We start from the raw sequence: 19,368 nt of genomic DNA, 5'->3' as shown, positions 1-19,368 counted from the left end.
ACTTGATTAGGGCAGTGGGGGGGGGTGCGGCTACGTCACTCGGCCTCAGCCGGCAGCCAGGCAGCGATGTCGGCCTTCCGCTGCACTCGCGGGTAGGAGCCTGCCATTCAGTTCCTAAAACCCACCGAAATCCAATAACAAGTACAATTTCGAAGTAACAGAGTACCATTTTTCATTTATGCTTATTATTGTTGGTAGCTATTTCCCTGAAATTGAAGCAGTTTCCAAGGGTGAGTTTCCATGGTAACTGAAGAGCTGTCCAGAGTGGCTCCCTGCAGATGTTTCTGAAATGGTCCCTTTTCTCTTCCCGGGTGCCTTCCCGATGTGGTGAAATCGGAGCAGGTTGGAGGCAGGCCAGCCCACTGTGAAAGTTCTAAGCAACCAGAGGGGCCGTCGGCTCCAGCGTGGGCAGCTCATCTCCTTTCCACGCGCGCTGTTCCTGCCAGCATCCTACACGTATGCATAGAGCATAGCAGATTTCAGGCCTGGGGAAGATTTACTAAGCACTCTTCTCCCAGAGACACACGAACACTTTGGCATGTTGATCTCTACCTTCCCCAGTCTAAGTGTCTTCCCTGGACTGACCTCAGACTCAGGGCAATCTGTGACCTAACTCTGGCGCTGGCCCTAATGCACTTGGGTGACTTAGGAAAAGATACACTTAACTTCAACCGTCCCGATGTCTCCCTTTGCAAATAAATAATAATCTTCATCATTCCTAGACCTATGTTCTAATCAAGTGAGGTGACACATGTGAAAGTACAACCAGAAGTCTGCACTGAAGTATCTGAGAAAGCAAAGCACAGCATGTACACCACCATGCTCTAGTCCCTCACCCGTGACAGACATTACTAATCAATCACAGCACTTTCCCCCATTGAGCACAGATGTCACATTGGGATCTTTATCACCACAGTACAACACGAAGGGATCCACTCCTCATTGGTTAAGTCAGCCTGACAGTTATGTAAGGGAGTCACTGTAGAAATAGTCGGTAGAGAGCGAGAGCAACCTATCTGTTATCTCAGCCTTTGTGAACTCCAGGGGTGGGTGCACCCCTGGAGAATTATCCAGTTAAAGGAACATGGAGGGGAACTGGCGTTCCCCCACTGTGGAGTCATGGATAAGGCAGGTTCCCAGGGAAGACATCCTGGCCTTACCATGCCACTGTGGCTTTGTGAGGACGCTGGCCTCTCGTAGGTGCTAGGGTCCCCTGAGAGCACAGCCAGCCATAGCCAGGGCTGGAGGAGCTCTGGGTGAGCCCTCAGAGGTCGTGGTTGAGTCCCACTCCCAGAGGTCTGGAAAGGGGAGGATGAGGATGGACTCTAAGCTGTGCGGCAGCCAGGTTTGGCCCTGTAGTCCCTGAGGCAGGGTCACCACACACCAGGAGGCCAGCCGATAGGCCTCTCCCTGTGTCTGTGTATGGGGGACAGGCCAGCGGGGGACAGGCTGGAGGAAGCCTCTAGGAGTGGAAGGCTGTTGCGTTCAGGAGCCAGGGTTCGGGCGTTTCTAGGAATCTGAACTTCGGCCCAGAGGCAGGTTCTCTCCTCTCCCCATCCCGCTGCCCTGCATGTGACAGGGGACCTCTCCATGGTTCTGGCTCCACTCTGGGCTCGGCTCAGATTTCTCCACCCAGATCAGGCAGGAAAGAGACACCACCTTGGCAGTGCTCTGCTAGGGAAGAGTCTCCCCTGTGCCACAGCAGCACCCCAGAGGCGTCTGTGTCCTCAAGCCCTGGTCCTGCAGCCACCACCTCTGCCAAAGTACAGATGGAGAAAGGCGTGCTCTCTGCAGATAGAAACTCCCGGTGACATCCAGCAGCAGGTCCTGGCGGGGTCTCTGCCGGCTCAGTCCCGGCCTTCCTGACCAGTAGCCAGACACCTCACTCCCTCGGCCTGGGTGTTCAGAAGTTGATTTCCTGGCGGAAGACTCTAGTGAGGGAGGGGAAGCCTGAACTTCACCTGCCTGCCCCTGAGGAAGCATGAGAAAGAAGGCAGGGTCCTTCCCCAGATCAGCAGAGGAGGGGGCCCTGGCTTGCACTGCTTTTTGGAGAGGGCCCCACGGCCTCAGCCAGAGGAGGGTCCTCAGGCAGCCTGCATCGTCTCTCTGAGCCTGTCTCTGCCCTTTCCTCTCAGGAGCCCCTCTGCACACCAAGAGAGCAGGGATGCCTGGGGACGACAAGGAGCCCAAGTGTGGCTGATGGACTGGCCAAGTCACTCAGAGCCCTCCCAAGAGGAAGTTCCATTGAGGTCACCTGACCTTAGTGGTAGGAGGGTCACTAGCTCTGGCTTCAGGCCAAGTCGCTCTCCCTGCCCTCTGCTAGGCTGAGCCGGGAGCATGGATGCTTTGGTGCAGCCTGACTCACCGCAGAGAAAACCTCAGCCACGAGTGGGCAGGTGTGGTTGCATTCCTGCCACCTGCATTTCTGGAGGGCAGGTGGGGTTTCCTGCTCCCCACCGGCCCCTGTCCCTGGTCATGCTTTCTTCTTGGGACAGAGCTCCAGGTTCCTGTTGCCCGTCTCCCTGGAACCCTTTCTCCTTGGTCACCCCAGCAACAGGGAGAGACTGCCCTGCGTGAGCTTTAGCTCCTGTGCTGTAAGTCCTGGAGATGTAATTTCTGAAGCAATCCTAGCCATGTGACCTGGCCTCTTCTCTCTCCAGACGCCCCCGCAAAGACGGAAGACAGCATTTCTGTCATCCAGTGCCCTCCGATGAGAATGTGGCCATGAATTATTCCCCTGCATTTGTTCCATCTTGCTCCCAGCATGAGGCTGATGTCTTGCTCTTGACGTGGGCTGTGGGCTTAGTGCATGGCCATCCCCGAGGGCCCCAGAGCCCCTTGCCCCACCTCTCCCCAGACTGGAGTGTGCTGCAGTGTATCTCAAGTCCCCAGAGCTCCCCACCAGATCCCTAACCTTCCCCAAGGTGGGATCCGCGTCAGGGAGGACCAGGGTTCTGCTGCACCTAGCCCAGGGTTCTGGGTTGGGCTTTGGCAGGGGCTCCAGGATCCAACAAGAAGTCTCTGCTCTCAAAGGCCAAGGAGGTGGTAGACTGTGGCCACATAGAACTGCCCCCAGCACCCTCCCCTGGTGGGCCCCGTCCCCAGTCCTAGAGGGCAGGGTTGTGCAGTAGAGGTGACGCATCTGAGGCAGACAGCCAGCCCTCAAGTCATGGGGCACAGAGATTACTTCCCTCCCCTGGCTCAGGCTTCTATCCAATGAGGAAAATAATTTAGGCTCTTGTGAGCTCCAGGGAGAGTTTTGGGCTTAGATGAGGTGAGAGCTGTGAAAAGGTACATTAACAGCAGGCATTTTTCTCTCCATTTGCGTGGAAGACTTGGTGGCGGGTAGCCTGAGCCCATCTTTGACCAGGCGGCTGTGGGGTGAAGGTCATTGGTCCAAACTTCCCTGTGCTGCTGGATGGCCCCCAGTGCCAGCAGGGTGCTACAAAGGCAGGGAGGGGCTGCTGGGCAAGGACCAGGGACCTCAGAGCTGCCTGTGGGGCCGGTTGGCTGGCACAGTTCTTGAGCCCCACGGTCAGAGCCAGCTATGCCTGGAGGTTGGAGCACAGCCTTGAGTCTGACTGACCTGGACTTAAGTCCCACTTTTGCTGCACTTGCTGTTTAACCACATCTCAGAACCTCTGTGTCCTCATCTATAAAATAGGAACCACGGTGCCAAGCACATGGGGCTCCAGTTAGAATGAGGTTGTCCCAGTAGCTGGGGTCTTTTGTATCTTTTGCTTTAGAAGTGTGGCTCCCAGACCAGGTCAGATGCACTTGGTTTGCAGAGGAAAACGAAAGCCCAGAGCCAAGCCCGAGAGGCATTGTACTGAAGCTGCTCAGCCCTCAATGAACCCACCAGGTGACTCTGGCCAAGGCGCAGATGTGTAGGGCATCAGCCCCAGCTGCCCTGTGGCTGGGACAAGAGCATACACAGCGCAAGGCCCAGCTGACCTGAGTTGAGAGCAAGGGCAGCCTGCTCCGTAGGTGCAGGCGTGAGCTGAGGAATTAGGGAAATTTGAGACCTGGTCTTGTGGTCCACCGCCTTGGGAGAGCCGCATCAGCTAAAGGGGCATGCTGGGGCTCTGTGGCCGAGGAAGAGGAGGGGCAGGGGATGCCGGGCTCTGGGACGTCCTGCTCAGCCCTGCACTCTGGCCCGTTGTCCTGCCAGGCTGGCCCAGCCTCGGCTGCGTCCTGACTCCAAGGAGGAAAGGCCTTCTGAGCGGCTGAGAAGTGAAACTGCATGCCCAGCCTCTGGACCAGGCTGCAGTGCACAGAGCAGCAGGGCTCCGGGCCCGTCCCTCGGGGCCCAGGCCGCCCATCTGTCCTAGGCCTGCCTCCTGGTCGGCTTCCTGAGCTGTGGCAGGTAGCTTAGAGGGCCCAGCAGTCTGAGGGGTGGGAGGACCCCGAAGTCTTACACCGTGCTGGGGGGCAGGGGGTGCGGTTCCTGAGCTCTTGCACACACAGCCCCTCGTCGGTGAACTCTGTCCCATCAGCTCCAGCAGGTGGGGAATATTGCTTCTTTCTAACAGAACAGTTTTAGTAGGAAAGCCTCGTTGGTCATTGGCCTCCTGGTGCAGTGGTTTTGTTGTGAGTTCTGTATTCCTCATCCCTCTGCAGCGCTGCCTGTGGTCTGGAGCCCCTGAAGGGAAAGTGGAGGAGGAAGGAAATGAGAGAGTTCTGGGGCCTTGCTGTGTCGGGGCGGTGGGAGGTGCATGGGCCAGTTCTCCCCCAGCCCAGGCCTCCCTGGTGTCAGGAGACCCCTGCCCACCCTGCCTTACCCCTGGCCTCGCATAGCCCCCAGCCTAGGCCCAGGGACTTTCCAGAAGATGAGGGCAGTTCCACTGGCTCTAGACTTTGGAAAGCCTTAGGCTGGTGCGTGGGCTCCCGAAGTCCATGCCAACCTTGACGAGGAAGTGGAAAGGAAACTTTCTGTCAGCCTGTCATAGATTCAGATCAGAATGATAGCGAGGCACTGCTGGTTTAGCTTGGCCCCAGAGTCAATGGTCTGAAAGACTCACCCTGTGGAGGATACAGCTGGGTTCAGCCCCTTCCATCTTATCCACCAGGCCATACCCCCCCACACCCCACCAAATATGTCATCACCAGCCCCCAGGGCTCCGTCTCCTGGTCCCAGAGTGGGGCCTTTGCAATGGGCCCCCTTCTCACTGCCCATCACAGGGTCTTCTCTTCTAAAACCCGAAGTCCAGCAGCCTCGCTACAGCCTCCTGACTTAGCCCTGAGGGCTTGGCCGTGGCCAGGTGGGGCCCCACCTAGGCTGGGCTCCCTCAGCAGGGCCCTCTTCCTATGAGAGCCTGGGGGAGCTCTGGTTGAGGGTAGGGGGGCCATCGGCCAGGCATGGGGTGGGATCCACAAGGATTTGTGCCCCTTCTCCCAACAGGAAAGTAGGACCCGTCGTGACTCTGAGGCGGCCCCAGCTCCCAGATGGAGGTGGTGATGTGTAGGCTGCTTCTCAGCCCGAAGAGCCGCCTCATTCCCAGGCTAGTTGGACAGGTTGAGGCTGACACACCTGGGAGAATCCAGCATGCAGAAATGTGGGCCTCCCTCACTGGGCGTGTCAGCACCCCAGGATGGGTGTCGGGAGGGAGCCTTCCTGTGGAGCAGCCTCAGAGGTGGCCCCACTGGGGGCTCCTCCCTGCAGCCCCAGGGTCCCCAAGCAGGAGGCTCCAGGGACCAGAAGGCTCCAGCAGCCTCCAGCTGATTCCCGGCTTCCCAGCTGGAAAGACTATGACAGAATCCCAGGAATGTGCCTTGAGCTCAGAAAGAAAATTCTCAAAATAACTTCTATAAATACTTGAGGAGAGGGGTGGGGAGGGAGCACTCAGCATGACCAGCAGCTGGCCCAGCACTGGGGACTATTTCCCAGAGCAGGCCTCCACCAAAAAGGAGGAGAAGGCAGACAGGGACCTTCGTGCTGCCCTCCCCCCTGGGGGACAGTGTCAGGCACTGGGTGAGATGCTGTGCGGTGGCAGCTTGGAAAAATAAGGCAGGATCCGATTTCTTCTGCATCCCCACCCCAGGCTACCGTCCCTGACCCCACCCTGGACCTCCACAGAGAACCTGGGCTCCTAACAGAGAGGGCCCCCCTCAGAGGGCCCCTCAGGCTGCCTGTCCAGTGGCACTGAGCAGGCTGCTAGGCACCCACAGGTGCCTCTGGCGTACCCGGCTTTGAGCCCAGGACCTTCCCACATGAGCTCTGTTGAGCTGCTATCATGCGGGTCATGGCCAGGCAGGTAGGAGCCAGGGACCCGTCCCCCTCAGCCTAGACAGGAGGACAGGGGTCAAATTTGACAGCCCGCAGTAATGGAGAATAATGTCAAGGTGGTGACATGGGCAAGGGGTCCTGCCGTCCTCAGGGAAGGCTTACAGGGAGCCGGGTCCCAGGTCGATGAGATATGGCCAGATGTTTCCTCCTCCTTGAGAACCAAGAAGGGAGGGAGGGAGGAGGGAGGAATGGAGGAAGTCGGGAATGTCTGGGACTTCCCCACGGCCCTGCCCCTCCCTGAGCGGCTGCCACCAACCCTGGCCCCTCTTACAGGGGCTGTGCTCCGTCGCCAAGAGCAACTTGCACCTCACTTTCTGATCCCTGTGCCGGGGCAGCACAGCTGTGACCTCTTTTGGGTGAAGGTCACCAGCAGGTCTGGTTGCTCTGGGTTCAGGATGCCCCCTGGCCGGGGTGGGGGGAGTCCGCAGGGACGTTTGAATGGAGGCCTGTGGGGGCAGGGGTGCCAGGGGAGTGGCAGTGCGGACCGGGGCGGAGCAGGTGAGACCTGCAGTCCCCTGGGCTGGGCCCTGTCCGGTTGTCAAGCAGCAAACACTCCGAGTTGCTACCAAACACGAACAGGCTGGTGTCTTGGGCAGGTGGCCGCAGATCCTGTTACAAGCCCCAGGCCTCTGGGCCCCAGCCTGACCCCAGCCCGGTGTCTCCTTTCAGGCTCTCAGGTCAGCACCCCAGGGTGGTGGGGATGTGAACCGAGCCCAGCCTAGCCCATAGTCGGCCCCGACAGAGAGCTCTGCCCTCTAGAAAACTCAGCTGTTCCACACCTTCATCCCCTCCAGGACCTCTGGTCATCTTGGGGACACTTCCATTTGCTCTCTGCCCACCATGTGCCCCCACTACGCGATTTCAAATTGGTCAGTAGCTTATGAGGGAGGACCCTTCTGTTCCCCAGCTTGCAGATGAGGAAACCGTGGCTCAGAGACAATGGGCCGCTTGCCCGGAGTCGCTGCACTAGTCAGCGGCAGCGCCGGGGTTCTGGTGGCTGTGCAGCCCTGGGCCTGTCCGCTGCACAGAGCTCGCAAAGGCGCCTGCCACAGACCCTCCGAACTGAGACCAGCATGCGCACCCATGTGCACTCCCGGGTCAGCCTTCGGGCACATCTGGACGCTTCCCAAACACCCACACGCTTCCTGAGAATCGGGGGTTTTCAAACTCATTTTTAGATCGAGCCCTCTTTTCCAATGAAATCTCATGTGGAAGCTCAATATAGCAATTTTCATGTGTAGAAGCCCCTGCGGCCCCGCCCCCTCTCTGGGAGGTCCTGCTGGCTGGCCCTTCCCTATCTGTCCTCTGTCGCTCCCCCATGGGCAGCACTTACAGGGCTCAAACCTTCCATTTTTGGTGCTTAATTTTGGTGTCTGGCAGCCTGTTGTCTCGCCTTCCTTCCCTCCTCCCTGTGGGCCCTGTTCCATCGTGAGCTGCTCAGGGTCCAGCTCCCAGGCCCTGCGGGCAGAACGGCTTGGCCTGGAGCCCTGTTGACCAGACTGGGCACAGCCCCCTGGTCTTAGGCAGCCCTGAGTCAGCACCACTCCCATCTGGCGAGAGCCGGAGCTGGGGGCCTGCCTGAGGCTCCGCCTGGCTGCAGCTCCCCATCCTCCCCTGTCCTCTGCCTCATCCTCGTGGTTCCCTGGGGATGGCTTCACCCTGGGTTGAAGAGACATCTCCTCCTTCCTCTCCTGCCCCCTGGCCCCAGTACTGCCAGCCAGCACCTCCAGAGAGGAAGAGGCTTTTCCTAGGGCTTCTTGGGCGCCAGCCTTCCCTCTTTCCTAATTGGTCATGTTCCAGGCTCTTTATGAAATCAGGCATGTGCATCTTCCTCAGTTGGTCTCCATAGCAACAGAGGGCCTAACTCTGGGGAGCGTGGTGAGGATGAAAATGTTCCAGCTAAAAATGTACATGGCCGCCAGTGGGCGGGCACCCGGGAGGGGGCTCCCAGCACACAGAAGGCAGCTCCCCACCCCCACCCTGGCCCCCGCCTATCCAGGAAGTCAGCGTTGTTTGCACCTTACCTCATGTCTTTGTGCTTTACCCCGTCTCTTGGAATGAGAGGAGGCCCCCAGTGCTGCCATCCCAGGCCACCTTTGAGGGCTGGGACACAGACCAGTGAGACAGTGTGGTGCAAAGCAGCCTTTCTGGGAACGAGGGCGGAAAGGAGATGCCAGCCCCTGCCCCTGCTCACCCAGTGTATGTAGAAGTGGACCCAGAGGGGCAGGGTGCCAGTTGAATTCCCAACCCCTTTTTGTAGCAATTCCTGTCACTTCCTGTATCTCTCTGGCAGCGGGGTTGTTGGAGCCGAAAATGTAAGGCCCAGTCCCTGACGACCCTGACCCACCCTCCCAAAGCCATCCTTTCACACAGCCTCTGTCCCCGGTCCCCAGCCCCCTCACTGTCCTGTGACCCTCACTTGCCAGGCCGGGCTGGGGTGAGCATTCGTTCCCGGGACCCAGATGTCCCTAGGAAGACCGGGGATGCAGGCAAAGGAGCTGCCCCACCCACCCACAGGTTGAAGGTTCTCCCCAAGGTGATGGAAGCTGGAGCCTGCAGCACACATCCCTCGGTCCCTGGGGAGAAGGGCAGCAGCAGGCCCGGGGGTAACAGGCCCATCAACAGACTCACACAGGCAGAACTCTGTTGAAGTATTAAAGTATTTACATAAACGGACTCGTGTAAACTTCACAATAGCCCTTGAGGTGGCTACTGTGGTCTTTCGCTTTTATAGGTGAGGAAACAGAGGGCCAGAGAGTGGTGGCTTGCCCAGGGTCCCCCAGCTGGTAGTGGGGAGACTCAAAGCCAGGGCTGCTGAAAGCCCATCCCTTGGGGCCGGGCAGGACACAGCTCCCATGGTGTGTGATTTGGGAGGCTGGCCTGGAAGCAGGTCAGGGGTGGGACAGGTGAGATTCACATTGATCAAGGGCACAGTCACTTGACCGAATCCAAACGAGACACTGCATCTGGGGCCCTCCCCGGCTGGTGGCCAAGCTGCTTCCCACTCGTTGCCCCGATGGCCAGGGTGTCCTTACCCCAGGACACCCTCACTAACCCCTCACCCTGTGCTTGCTCCCAGGGCATGATGCTGAGTCGGCTGGACCACAAGTGCCTGGCCCAGAAGGTGCTGCGGGACGCTGTGGAGAGGCAGAGCACCTGCCACGAGGCATGGCAGGGCCTGGGCGAGGTGCTGCAGGCCCAGGGCCAGAGCGAGGCCGCTGTGGAGTGCTTCCTCACCGCCCTCGAGCTGGAAGCCAGCAGCCCGGTGCTGCCCTTCTCCATCATCCCCAGAGAGCTCTGACTCTGCCCTGCAGCAGCAGGAGGAAGGGGACTGCCCGGCGGGCGGAGCAGGCCGACGGCAGGGAACATGGGTTCAGGGAGGCATGGGACCTCAGGGAAATACATCTCTAGGGAACACTTCTGCAAGCTGCAGCCCTAGTTCCCCTCGCCTCCCCCACCCCACCCCTGCATTCCCTCCAGGGCCCAGTGAGTCTGTAAGAGAGGCTCGTCTGGAGCTGGGTGGACCAGATTTGCATCAAAAGCAAATTCCTTGCTCCTCGGGAGTCAGACATTGTGACATTTACGAGCAAGGAAGTGGCCGGGAGGCCACCTCAACATGGGGCCCCTCCCCGGAGTATCTGTGCATCCTCGAAATATGCAGTAAGGTCTGTGGGCTTGGTCACTTCCCCCTCTAGAAACCCATGTACACACCTGCCACCCTCTCTCGGCATCCCTGACCCCGATTTCCCGCTTTGCACAAGCTTTAGTCTCGAACCTCAGCCCTCTGCCCTCCAGCACCAGCGATGAACCCTGCAGCTACCCTGAGGCCGGGCCAGCAGGGGTTCCTGTGTTCTTCCTTGGCTCCTCGGGAGATGGTCTGCTTGAACCCTCAGTGTCATAGAGTCGTGGTGACAGGACCTACTCCCTGGAGCCTTACAGCTGTGCCTTCCCCCCACCTGTGCCTCTGTGCCTTGGGGGAGCCCCACGTCACGGTCCCATGCCACAGTCTCAGGACAAGGTTTCAGATCACTCTCAGGTCTTGCCCAGGTCAGTCATGGTTTGAAGAACCCACTGGCAAGTGGAAAGAAGATGGATTCCTCTCCCAGACTTCGACTTAGTGGGTAATGCCTGGTGTTGCCCTTTGCCCAGTGAGGCCAGTTGGGACTCACTGTGTACCCTCTGCTGCCAAGCGCCTTTGAGGCCCGTGGTGTCTGGCCAGGGACACTGAGCACCGGCCCTAACCAACCTGCCATTCCTGCCCACCGCCACCTTCCTGGAAATGCCCCAGCTCAAGCAGCCAGCTCAGACCCTGGGCCGTAGCCCCAGGATGGGCCTCAGGGTGTGAGCATGGCAGCTGCAGCCGGCCCTTTCTAATGCGTTACAGCAACACATTGCTCCTGGAAGCCTTCCCTTTCAGGGCCGTGAGTACAGGGCAGATCACTGTAGGGGTGATGACGAGGAGGCTCCAGGACTGCCCCAGATTCATCACACCACTTGCAGTCCACTTCGCCTCGGGCTTTGTTGGTTAACCCAAGCCCCACCCTGGCTGTTTGGTTCTGCCTGGCTGGCACCTAACTACTTGAGCTGGCCTCTGTATACTTGACACCTTTGTCAGCAGGGGCCCTGGGTGCTGGCGGTGGGGTCTTTCCTGCTGCTCCCCTAGCCTGCTGCTTGATGCTCTGGGAATTCTCCCCAAGGAATCCCCCTGCCCCCTCCACCACCACAGGCTGATTAGGGGAATCCCTTTTTCACCTGCACTTTGGGTTTTAGTTTTAAAGCTCCATCAGGTACATCTCTCATTTCAAGGTGTGTGGAAAGGTGGAGCGGGGACTGCCCGGGTTTGTCACAGCCCAGGCTGTCTGTGGGAAACCCCACTCCTCACCACCTGGGCTCAGCACTGCACCCCCAGGGGCTTCCTGGGGAAAGCCCCGTGCCCCCTGGCCTCCCGCCAGGTGAGCAACACTGCGGAGAAACCACATCCTTCGCCTCCAGTTTGAAGGATCTGTGTATGTGCCAGACCCACACAGGGTCTGGCAGAAGTAATGCCTGCTTGAGTGTGGTTCGTCAGGTAATATTATATGGGTACAATAATTTATAGTTTTAATTTGAACATCTCACCTAAAATGCCATATGGTGTGCTTGAGTATGATATTGTTATGTTACAGAATTACATGCTCATGATTTTGTAATAAAAGATTTTTAATAAAAAGGGGGCATTATTTGTGCCGGGCCCTGTATATGATAGAGCTCTATTTTTATCCTGGAATTCTGTTAGGGGACAAAGAATTAAGACAAAGCAGAAGCCATTGATTTTGCCTTGGGGGACCCAAAGATGTTGGTGGTCAGTTCTCAGAAAGGAAAGGCACCAAATGTACCCTCAGAGGAGGCCTCGGCGGTCTAGGCCAAGTTGCTGCCAGTTTGCAGGTTGAGTAAAGAGGCCCCTGAAGGGGAAGCAGGTTTGTCTGAAGCAGTGTGTTCATTCAGCTCACAGGTGGCTCCGGAACCTGCCTGGAGCGGGCCCTGGAGAGGCTGGGGTATTACAGAAGGGGAGGGGCCCACGGAGTCCTGAAGGCCAGGGCCTGGGCCTCGCAGGTCAGGGGTGGGGGGTTGGAGGAGCAAGGGGGACAGGGTTGGAGGAGCAAGGCGGGAGGGAGGGCCCCGATGACAGGACTGTCGTTTTAGCCCCGTGAGAGGGGATGAGTACTGGGGGGCAGGGGTAGGGCGTTCGGGAGGGCTTCGGGGTCAGGCTGGAGCCTGGAGATGGGTGGGAGGAGGGAGAGGGGGTCTAGGCATGCCCAGCTAGTATAGATCCCATTTCAGACTGCTACCTGTCCTTTAGGTGGCCCTGAGCCCTCTGCTGCCTCCAGGGCCCAACTGCAGAGTCAGGGCCAGACTTGCCGCCTGAACAGAGAGATTGTTCCCGGGGCACTGCCTGTGGCCTTCTCCAGCACCGGGGGGAGAAGCCCCCGGGAGGGGCGTGTGGTGAGGATCCAGGCGGCATCCAGATTGGCCACCTGCACTGAGCAGGACATGCCAATGCACGCCTGATACATGTTTTACCACATACCAACATACTACATATAAAATGTGCGCTAAAATTTTGAAGGATGACACAAGTTTATACAGGAGCTCTATCTTCTCTGTGTACTCCCAAGCATCATCTGGTGCACCCCAAGGCTGCACCCCCCCACTTTGACGACAGCTGCTCCGGAGGCTTTCCCTGGAACTTGGGGCTGGCCTAGACTGAGCTTCCTGCTCCCTGGCCTCACTGCGGCCTGGCCTCCCCAACCCACAGCTCTGCTCTCATTGCGGTTTTGCTGTCCTAGTGGAGGAGGACTTGCGTGGGGCCTCTGGGTGCCCAGCTCCTCTTTTGCTGCGATGCTTTCTTTGAAGGAAACACGTGCACGATCTTCAGGGATGTAACACGTAGCGTAGATTACTTGTCACACACCCTCGCCCCCAGCTCATGGTCCCCTGGGATGTGATGTGTCATTATCTGCCAGCCCGGGAGAAAGTTTTAGAAGGCTCATCCTTCAAGGAAGAGAATGGAGGCAGGAAGAGGGGGAGGGAGGAAGGGAGGGGAGGCCTTCCTGTTCAGTATGAGGGCCACGCTGCGCTGACCTCCAGTCGGTCAGAGGTTGGAAAGTCAGGCGGGGTGGAGACATTTCCTGACCCCCCGGTCTTCAGGCCCCTTGTCCACACATAAACCCCCTGGAGAAGGAGGGGGCCAGCTCTGTGTCCGGCCCATTGTGCCAGAACAGGGGCGGGAGCCTGGGGACGAGACGTGCGCACTGCCACCCCCTTGGACCTCCAGCCCACCCGCTGCTCTCCAGGACACAGTCCTTCAGTATTAATAGCGTTTCTCTGCGGGCACAAACATGAATGGAATTTCAGCCTCCACCCCCCCAGACTCCTCTCTGGTACCAAAGTGCCCATTGTTGCCTCGCACCCGCCACCCCACCGGGGCATTCAGATATCGTCACCATGCAAATGTTTCTTGGCCTTGTGTGGAAAGCAGCCAGATAAGTAACCCCCACCCCCAACCCATGCTGCTGGCCTCTGATGACAGCGTACTGTGACCCCAGAGCCCGAGGTCCAACCTAGCCTCAGGTGAGAACCTGGGACTACTGGAGCATGGGTGAGGGGCAGCCAGCCCGCCTGGAGGGGGACTCGGTGCCCACCAAGGGCCACAGGGAGGGCATTATTTCAAACAGAAGAACGCCCCACTCCCCATCCCAGGTACAGGTCAGATGGATGGGGTGGAAGCCTGAATAACAACCCCCCCCACAAAGCTATCCTTGTCCCAGAACCTGCAAATATGTCCTCCCACGTGATAAAGGGGTTGCACAAACATGATAAAGTTAAGGGCCTTGGGGAGGTTGTCTGGATTACCCAGGGGAACCCACATAACCACAAGGATCCTTAAAAGAGGAAGGCAGGAGGGTAGGAGGCAGGACTGGATGAGACGGGAGCGGGAATTTGGGATGATGTCAGGAACGGAAGGTAGAGGCTGGAAAAGAAGGAAACAGATTCTCCCCCGGAGCCTCCGGAAGGAAACACCCCTGCCTCACCTGGACTTTAGCCCAGTGAGACTGATTTGGGGAATTCCGACCTCCAGAGCTGTAAGAGAATAAATGTGTGCTGCTTCAAGCAATAAAGTCTGGGAATTTGTTATAGCAGCCACAGGAGACTGACACAGACAGTTCAGATAAAGAACTACCGCAGACACCGGACTGGGCACGTGGGGTCAGGGGCGTTCTGCAGTGCAGCTCCCATGCCCAGCCCTGCACAGGTTGGGGATTAGAAACCTAAGCAGATGTGCCCCTGACTGGCGTATTTTCAAGGGTCCCTCCCGCCCCGTTGAATGAAAGGAGCTCCAGCAACTTCCTTTCTCTTTGGTGGCCCTCAGCATTCAGGACCTCTGAGCTCTGGGACTTCAGAAAAGAAGGGATGAGCCCTGGCTGGTGTGGCTCAGTGGATTGAGTGCCAGACTATGAACCAAAGGGCCATGGGTTCAATTCCCAGGCAGGGCACATGCCTGGGTTGCAGGCCAGGTCCCAGGTAGGGGGCACGCTAGAGGCAACCACACATTGATGTTTCTCTCCCTCTCTTTCTACCTCCCTTCCCGTCTCTCTAAAAATAAACAAAATCTTTTTTTAAAAAGAGAAGAGACAAGGGCAGTGGTCAGCCCTCATCAAGCACTAGGCTCCGTTTGGGACCTGCACGGCTCCCAGTGCGCTCCGTGCTGTCCCAGCTGTCCCCTGCCAGGCTCCTCAGTTCCAGGGTGGCCAGTCCAGTGGGAAGCCTTGTCGGTCCCTGCGCCTGCCCCGCACCTACCTGCCCCTCTCTGGTGACCAGAGATGCGGTGTCACAGAGCCTGGGCCACCTTCCCATCTGCAGTTCTCAGGGACTAAGCCACACTCCCACCCAAAGCAGCCACCTTCCTACCTCCGTTCCCCACTGGCTGGGCCTTTGCGAGCCCCCACCACTCCTCAGAAGGTGACGATGTTTACTGGGCTCTGATGTAGCCAGGGGTATTGTTAAGGCAACAAGAAGCACCTGCTGGGAGAGGATTCTCCACGTGTGCACCTCCTGGACACCCCCCCCCTTCCTGTCTGGATGCCCCTCCCTGCCTGCTCTACTCGCCGCCCCCAGTGTCCGAGGACTCAGCCTTGGCTCTCACTGCCCTTCACTGAGCAGGTCTCTTCTCTAGGAAGGCTGCAGGTAAGCCCTGCCAAGCTCTGGGTCTCCAGCACTGACCCCCACAAGCCCACCCAGCCCCTGCCGCCCTGAATCCAGAGGCCAACCCCATCCCCTTCCCCACTTTGGGCCCAGCCGTTGGCCAAAACCAGAAGTCTGTGAGGAGTCCAGCCAGGGGTCAGGCCGGCGAGAGGTGCCTGGGTTCAGGCTGCTGCTCTCCTTTCTACCCAGAACAACCTCCAGCTGGTACCACTCCGGGCACTAACTTCACCCAAATGGGCCCTGTGCCATCCCTTTCCCTTTGGACTCAGCCAGAGGCTAGCGTGGGTCAACCTCTTCTTTGTACTGCAGAGGGATTTCCAGGGCAAGGCCCTGTCTTCTTCTTAACCCTTCAGGTTGGGAGAACTACCTGTGCCCTCGCTCGGGGCTACTGGTGACTGGTGCCCTCATGCCATCTCAACGGTGGGTCTCAACCTTGGCCACTCATTGGAGTCATCAGGGATGGGGCAAGGGGGCGAGCTCTGAAAAAACAAGAAGCCCGAGCCCCACCCCCCACGCCCCCCAGAGATTTTGATGGGATCTGTCTTGGAGCTGACAGATCTAAGAGTTTTAAAGTCTCTCCAGGGGATGTTAAAATGAAGCTTAGAACAACTGATTCTGAACTTGGAGATTCTGAACTATGTTTTCAAGATAACAGGGTCTTCAAAGCAATCCTAGGATTGCAGGCCGAGCTCCGTGCTGCCTGGTGGCATTGAACAGCGGATTGGTGATCCTGGAGGCAGGGTGAGTCCCCTTCGCAACCTGTGGCCCTCAGCCTCTGTGCCCAGAAGGTGTCAACTGAAGGTCCTGAAAGCAGTGGGGGGAGGAGGTGGGGGAGGAAAGAGGGAAAGAGAGGAGACGGAAGAGGAGGACAAGCTGTCCCCAACAGTGCCGTGACTTTTGACAGGCTCTGACTTAACAGAGAGGGAATTTCACATGGAAATAGTAGAAGACATGTGCAGCCAAGAAGAGCCATTCCCTTTGGTTGAAGCCAAATTCAGAGGGCAGTTGGGGGGTTGGGGTGGGAGGGGAGAGGAACCGAGGGAAGCTCAGGGGAGCCGAGGCAGCGACCTTGAGAAGCCAGTGTCACAGCAGCCAATGGGGGAGCGAGGAGGGCTTCAGCAGGGAAGGCTTCTTGGGACTTAGGGCACAGGCGGAAGTCTCTTCCCTCTGCACTCGGCCTTTGCGAGCCCTTTTGGACCTGTCACTCGGTGTGCACAGTAGCCCCAGCTGCCAGCTGCTAATGCCCCAATCTTGGAGCGCAAGTTTAAGGTCAACCCAGGTCTGTCAGTCCCCCCATCTTGGAAAGGACAGAAGGAAGTCCTGCTCTTCAAGTAGTGTCTCAGTTTTAGGTTTGTGATGAGAAAATGCCATCCAGAATCCCTCTGGTCTCTTTGGGGAAGCCTCTCCCTAACTGTATAAAATTCCATAAAAATGTTAGATTATGGCAAAGAAGAGAAGTGAAACATTCTCTTCTTACTATCTAGACCCCGCCAACACCTCAGCTGATACCTAGTGTCGAGTCTCTGTCCCACCCCCTGAATCACAGAGGAGGGTGAGGGCTGCATTGTAACCAGACGGTGAGACTAGTAAGGAAGACAGGGGTGAGACACGCCCCAGCTCTGGAAAGACAGACAGATGTCATGGAGCCACAGGCAAAGCTTAGGGAATGGACCCCAAACACCAGGATGTCCAGACAGCCCTGCGGGATTTTCTTCAGCAGCTTCACCTCCCGGTGAAGTCTCTGCAGACCAGTCAAGGCACCACCCGCCCCTTCCTCTTCTGCAGGGGTCTTTGTTCTCTCCTGGAATGCTGGGGAGCTGCCCTCCCCCACTGTTACTCACCCCCCCACCCACAGCGGGGCCCCTGCAGCCCCGTCTGCACCAAGGTTCTAAGCCCTTCCTGCCGGCCACAGCTTGAAGGGCTCAGGGGTGGACTCCTGACCCAAGCCAGCCAACTGGATTCTCTCTCCTAGGAATCTGATACTGGGACCGAGAGGGGCTGGCTGCGACCTTTCAGGGTGCTGGCTCAGGAGGTGACGTGAGGAGAGGCTGAGGTAGCTACACTAGATTCCACATGTGGAAGAGGCTGTGAAGTCAGCCCGCTGCAACAGGGAAAGGAAGCCTGAGAAAGGGGCAGAGGGGAGGCAGGGGGAGAAAGAAAGGGTCCCTGCCAGCCCCTGCCTGGTTCACACTACCCCTACATGCTGACCCCACCACCCCCCTCCTCCCCTTGGTGGGGTGAGGGCTCCTCTAACTCCCACCTGGGAGCTCCAGCAGACACGGCCGCCTCTCTCTAACCATGTCCCTGAGCACCAGGTACATCCTAGAGGAAATACTCCCCGCCGGCCCTGCCAGCTGCGCCTTTCCGACCCTGCAGGGGACCCCGACCCCCTGGAGGAATAAAATTTGGAACTATCTGCCCTGCCATCCTCTGCCAGAGCCATCCTCTGATCAAAGCAGGGCAAGAGCCACCATGTCCCCCTACCCCCACCCCAGACACCCCGTCCAAGTGGCTGTTTTCAGCTCCAAAGAAATACAATGCAGGGAGTTTCTCCCACGTACATGAAATTTGAATGAACTCAGTGGGAGAGTGGCCTTCCCTTCCCCTAATATTTTATAAAGATTTCTAAGACTAGTTTTTTTTTCCTTGTAAAATATAACAAAATATTGTATGAGCATTTATAAGGTTTCTCCCAATCATGTATCAATGACTCTGGAATCTCCCCAGCCTTGTGAGACACTGGCTGTCACGTATCGTGTCTGCCTGGCTGGTGTCCTTGAGCAGGCTGCTTGCCACGCGTGGCTGAGTGTGGTCCCACCCCCTCTCACCCTCCCTCACGCCCTTCACTCGAGTTGGCTTGGCCAGGCTAGGCTCCCTGTGTTTCCCTCCAGCAAATGTTTGTTCTTGCCTTTTGTCCAAAGAGGGCTCCTTGCCCCTGACCTTCTTCCCTCTCCTCTCTCTGCCTCTCAGCCTCTTGGTCCCTTGGGTGCCAGCCCAGCTTCCCCCCTGCACACTGCCTTATCCCCACTCTGTCCTCCCAATGCCTTTACTGCCGACACTGCTCCTCCGGGCACTGGGCACAGTGTTTTCATGGCTTCGAGACTAGGGCCTGCCTTACCAGTGAGGACAGCCCCTGAGCTTCCAACGCCAGAAGGAGCTGCTTGGCGCAGCTTTCAAAGCCTTCCTTGAGCCAAAGATTACCCCAACTACCTACCTTCCTGGCCTCGTCTCCCCACCACCCGCCCCAAACTCAGTCACAGGCCTCATTCCTGGTTCTTTTAAGCCCCTACTCCCCACACAGCACCTGGCACAGAGCAGACACTCAACACATTTTTGTTGACTTGAAACCACAAATACTCATCAGGTTGAGTAAATACTGTTTTTTTCAAGGAATTGAGAGAGAGAAGGACCTACCTGTTGGGATCCTGTCAAGCTCTGCTAGGCCTTGGTTGAAGGCACCACCCCCCAAACCCCAAGGAACTCTCGATGAAGCTGTGAGGTATGAGAGGTGTCCCAACCCTCATGCAGCTAGGGCCCCACTGGAGAGCCCAGGGCCGCACAGAGCACAGCCTGGGCACATCGGGCCTGTCTAAGCTGCCGCGAGGGCAGCCCAGGGAGGTCTCCAGGAATAAACCTTTGTCAATCGGTGGATGGAGGGGGTTGGGTGGGGGTGGGCAAAGGAGGAAAAAGTGGGGACGACTGTAATAGCATAACCAATAGCATACAATTTAAAAAAATAAACAGATTGGGAATTAAAATTTATTGTTCAAATCAGGACACTCTTGAGGGTCAGCTGGAAATGATGCTGGGCCTTATGCTGGGCCTCGTCCAGACAGACAGGCTGGATGCTCACTCTGGGCACCTGCTAGGTCCTGTGTTCAGATTCTCCGAAGAGTGTAACTTAGGGCCAAGGTGGCTCTATTTTAAAAGCCGATTGTGTTGTCGAAGAAGAGGCTGTGCTGTCGCCCCATTTTGGCTATGGACCTGGGCTGCCTGGGGAACTGTGCTGAGGCTGCATACGCTCCTGGGCCCGGGGTTTTCTGAAAACAGAACAGAAAGTGGGAACTGATGAGAGTGTGCCGCCAAAGCCCTGGAGCCTCCTGGGCCTGGCCGGCAAATCCCCAGGGAGAGGGACGAGGGCCGCACAGGTGTGGGCGGAGGCCCGTGTCCTTGCAGCCCAGAGCGGTCCGTCAGCTGCTCTCCCCAAGGCTGCAGAGCTGCCGAGAGACAGTGGACAACCAGTGATGGCCTGGACCCGAGGGCGAGGTGCCTCACCTGCCACCTGCCACCTGCCCCACAAAGCACACTATCTCCCACAGGCAAGTTGTCCCTGGGAATGC

At 57.8% G+C, this 19,368-nt stretch overlaps 2 protein-coding genes across 2 annotated transcripts in view; one reads left to right on the top strand and one right to left on the bottom strand.

Moving 5' to 3' along the window:
* The window catches only part of TTC7A (tetratricopeptide repeat domain 7A), a 112,758-nt gene extending 101,239 nt beyond the window's left edge, over positions 1-11,519 (top strand). The window contains exon 20 of the mRNA XM_045828874.1: positions 9,366-11,519. Coding sequence (XP_045684830.1) covers positions 9,366-9,587 — 222 coding nt within the window. The 3' untranslated portion in view covers positions 9,588-11,519. The remainder of the gene's footprint in view (positions 1-9,365) is intronic.
* A 7,432-nt stretch (positions 11,520-18,951) lies between these two features.
* Positions 18,952-19,368, bottom strand: part of STPG4 (sperm-tail PG-rich repeat containing 4) — a 37,499-nt gene continuing 37,082 nt past the window's right edge. The window contains exon 7 of the mRNA XM_045827299.1: positions 18,952-19,068. Within this exon, the coding sequence (XP_045683255.1) occupies positions 18,952-19,068 (117 nt within the window). The remainder of the gene's footprint in view (positions 19,069-19,368) is intronic.

The sequence above is a fragment of the Phyllostomus hastatus genome, unplaced genomic scaffold (assembly GCF_019186645.2).
Source record: "Phyllostomus hastatus isolate PE091 unplaced genomic scaffold, TTU_PhHast_1.1 phas_scaffold_78, whole genome shotgun sequence".
In the NCBI taxonomy this organism is placed as follows: Eukaryota; Metazoa; Chordata; class Mammalia; order Chiroptera; family Phyllostomidae; genus Phyllostomus; species Phyllostomus hastatus.
Note: the sequence above shows the minus strand (reverse complement) of the source record. Positions and strands in the feature narration are given on the sequence as shown.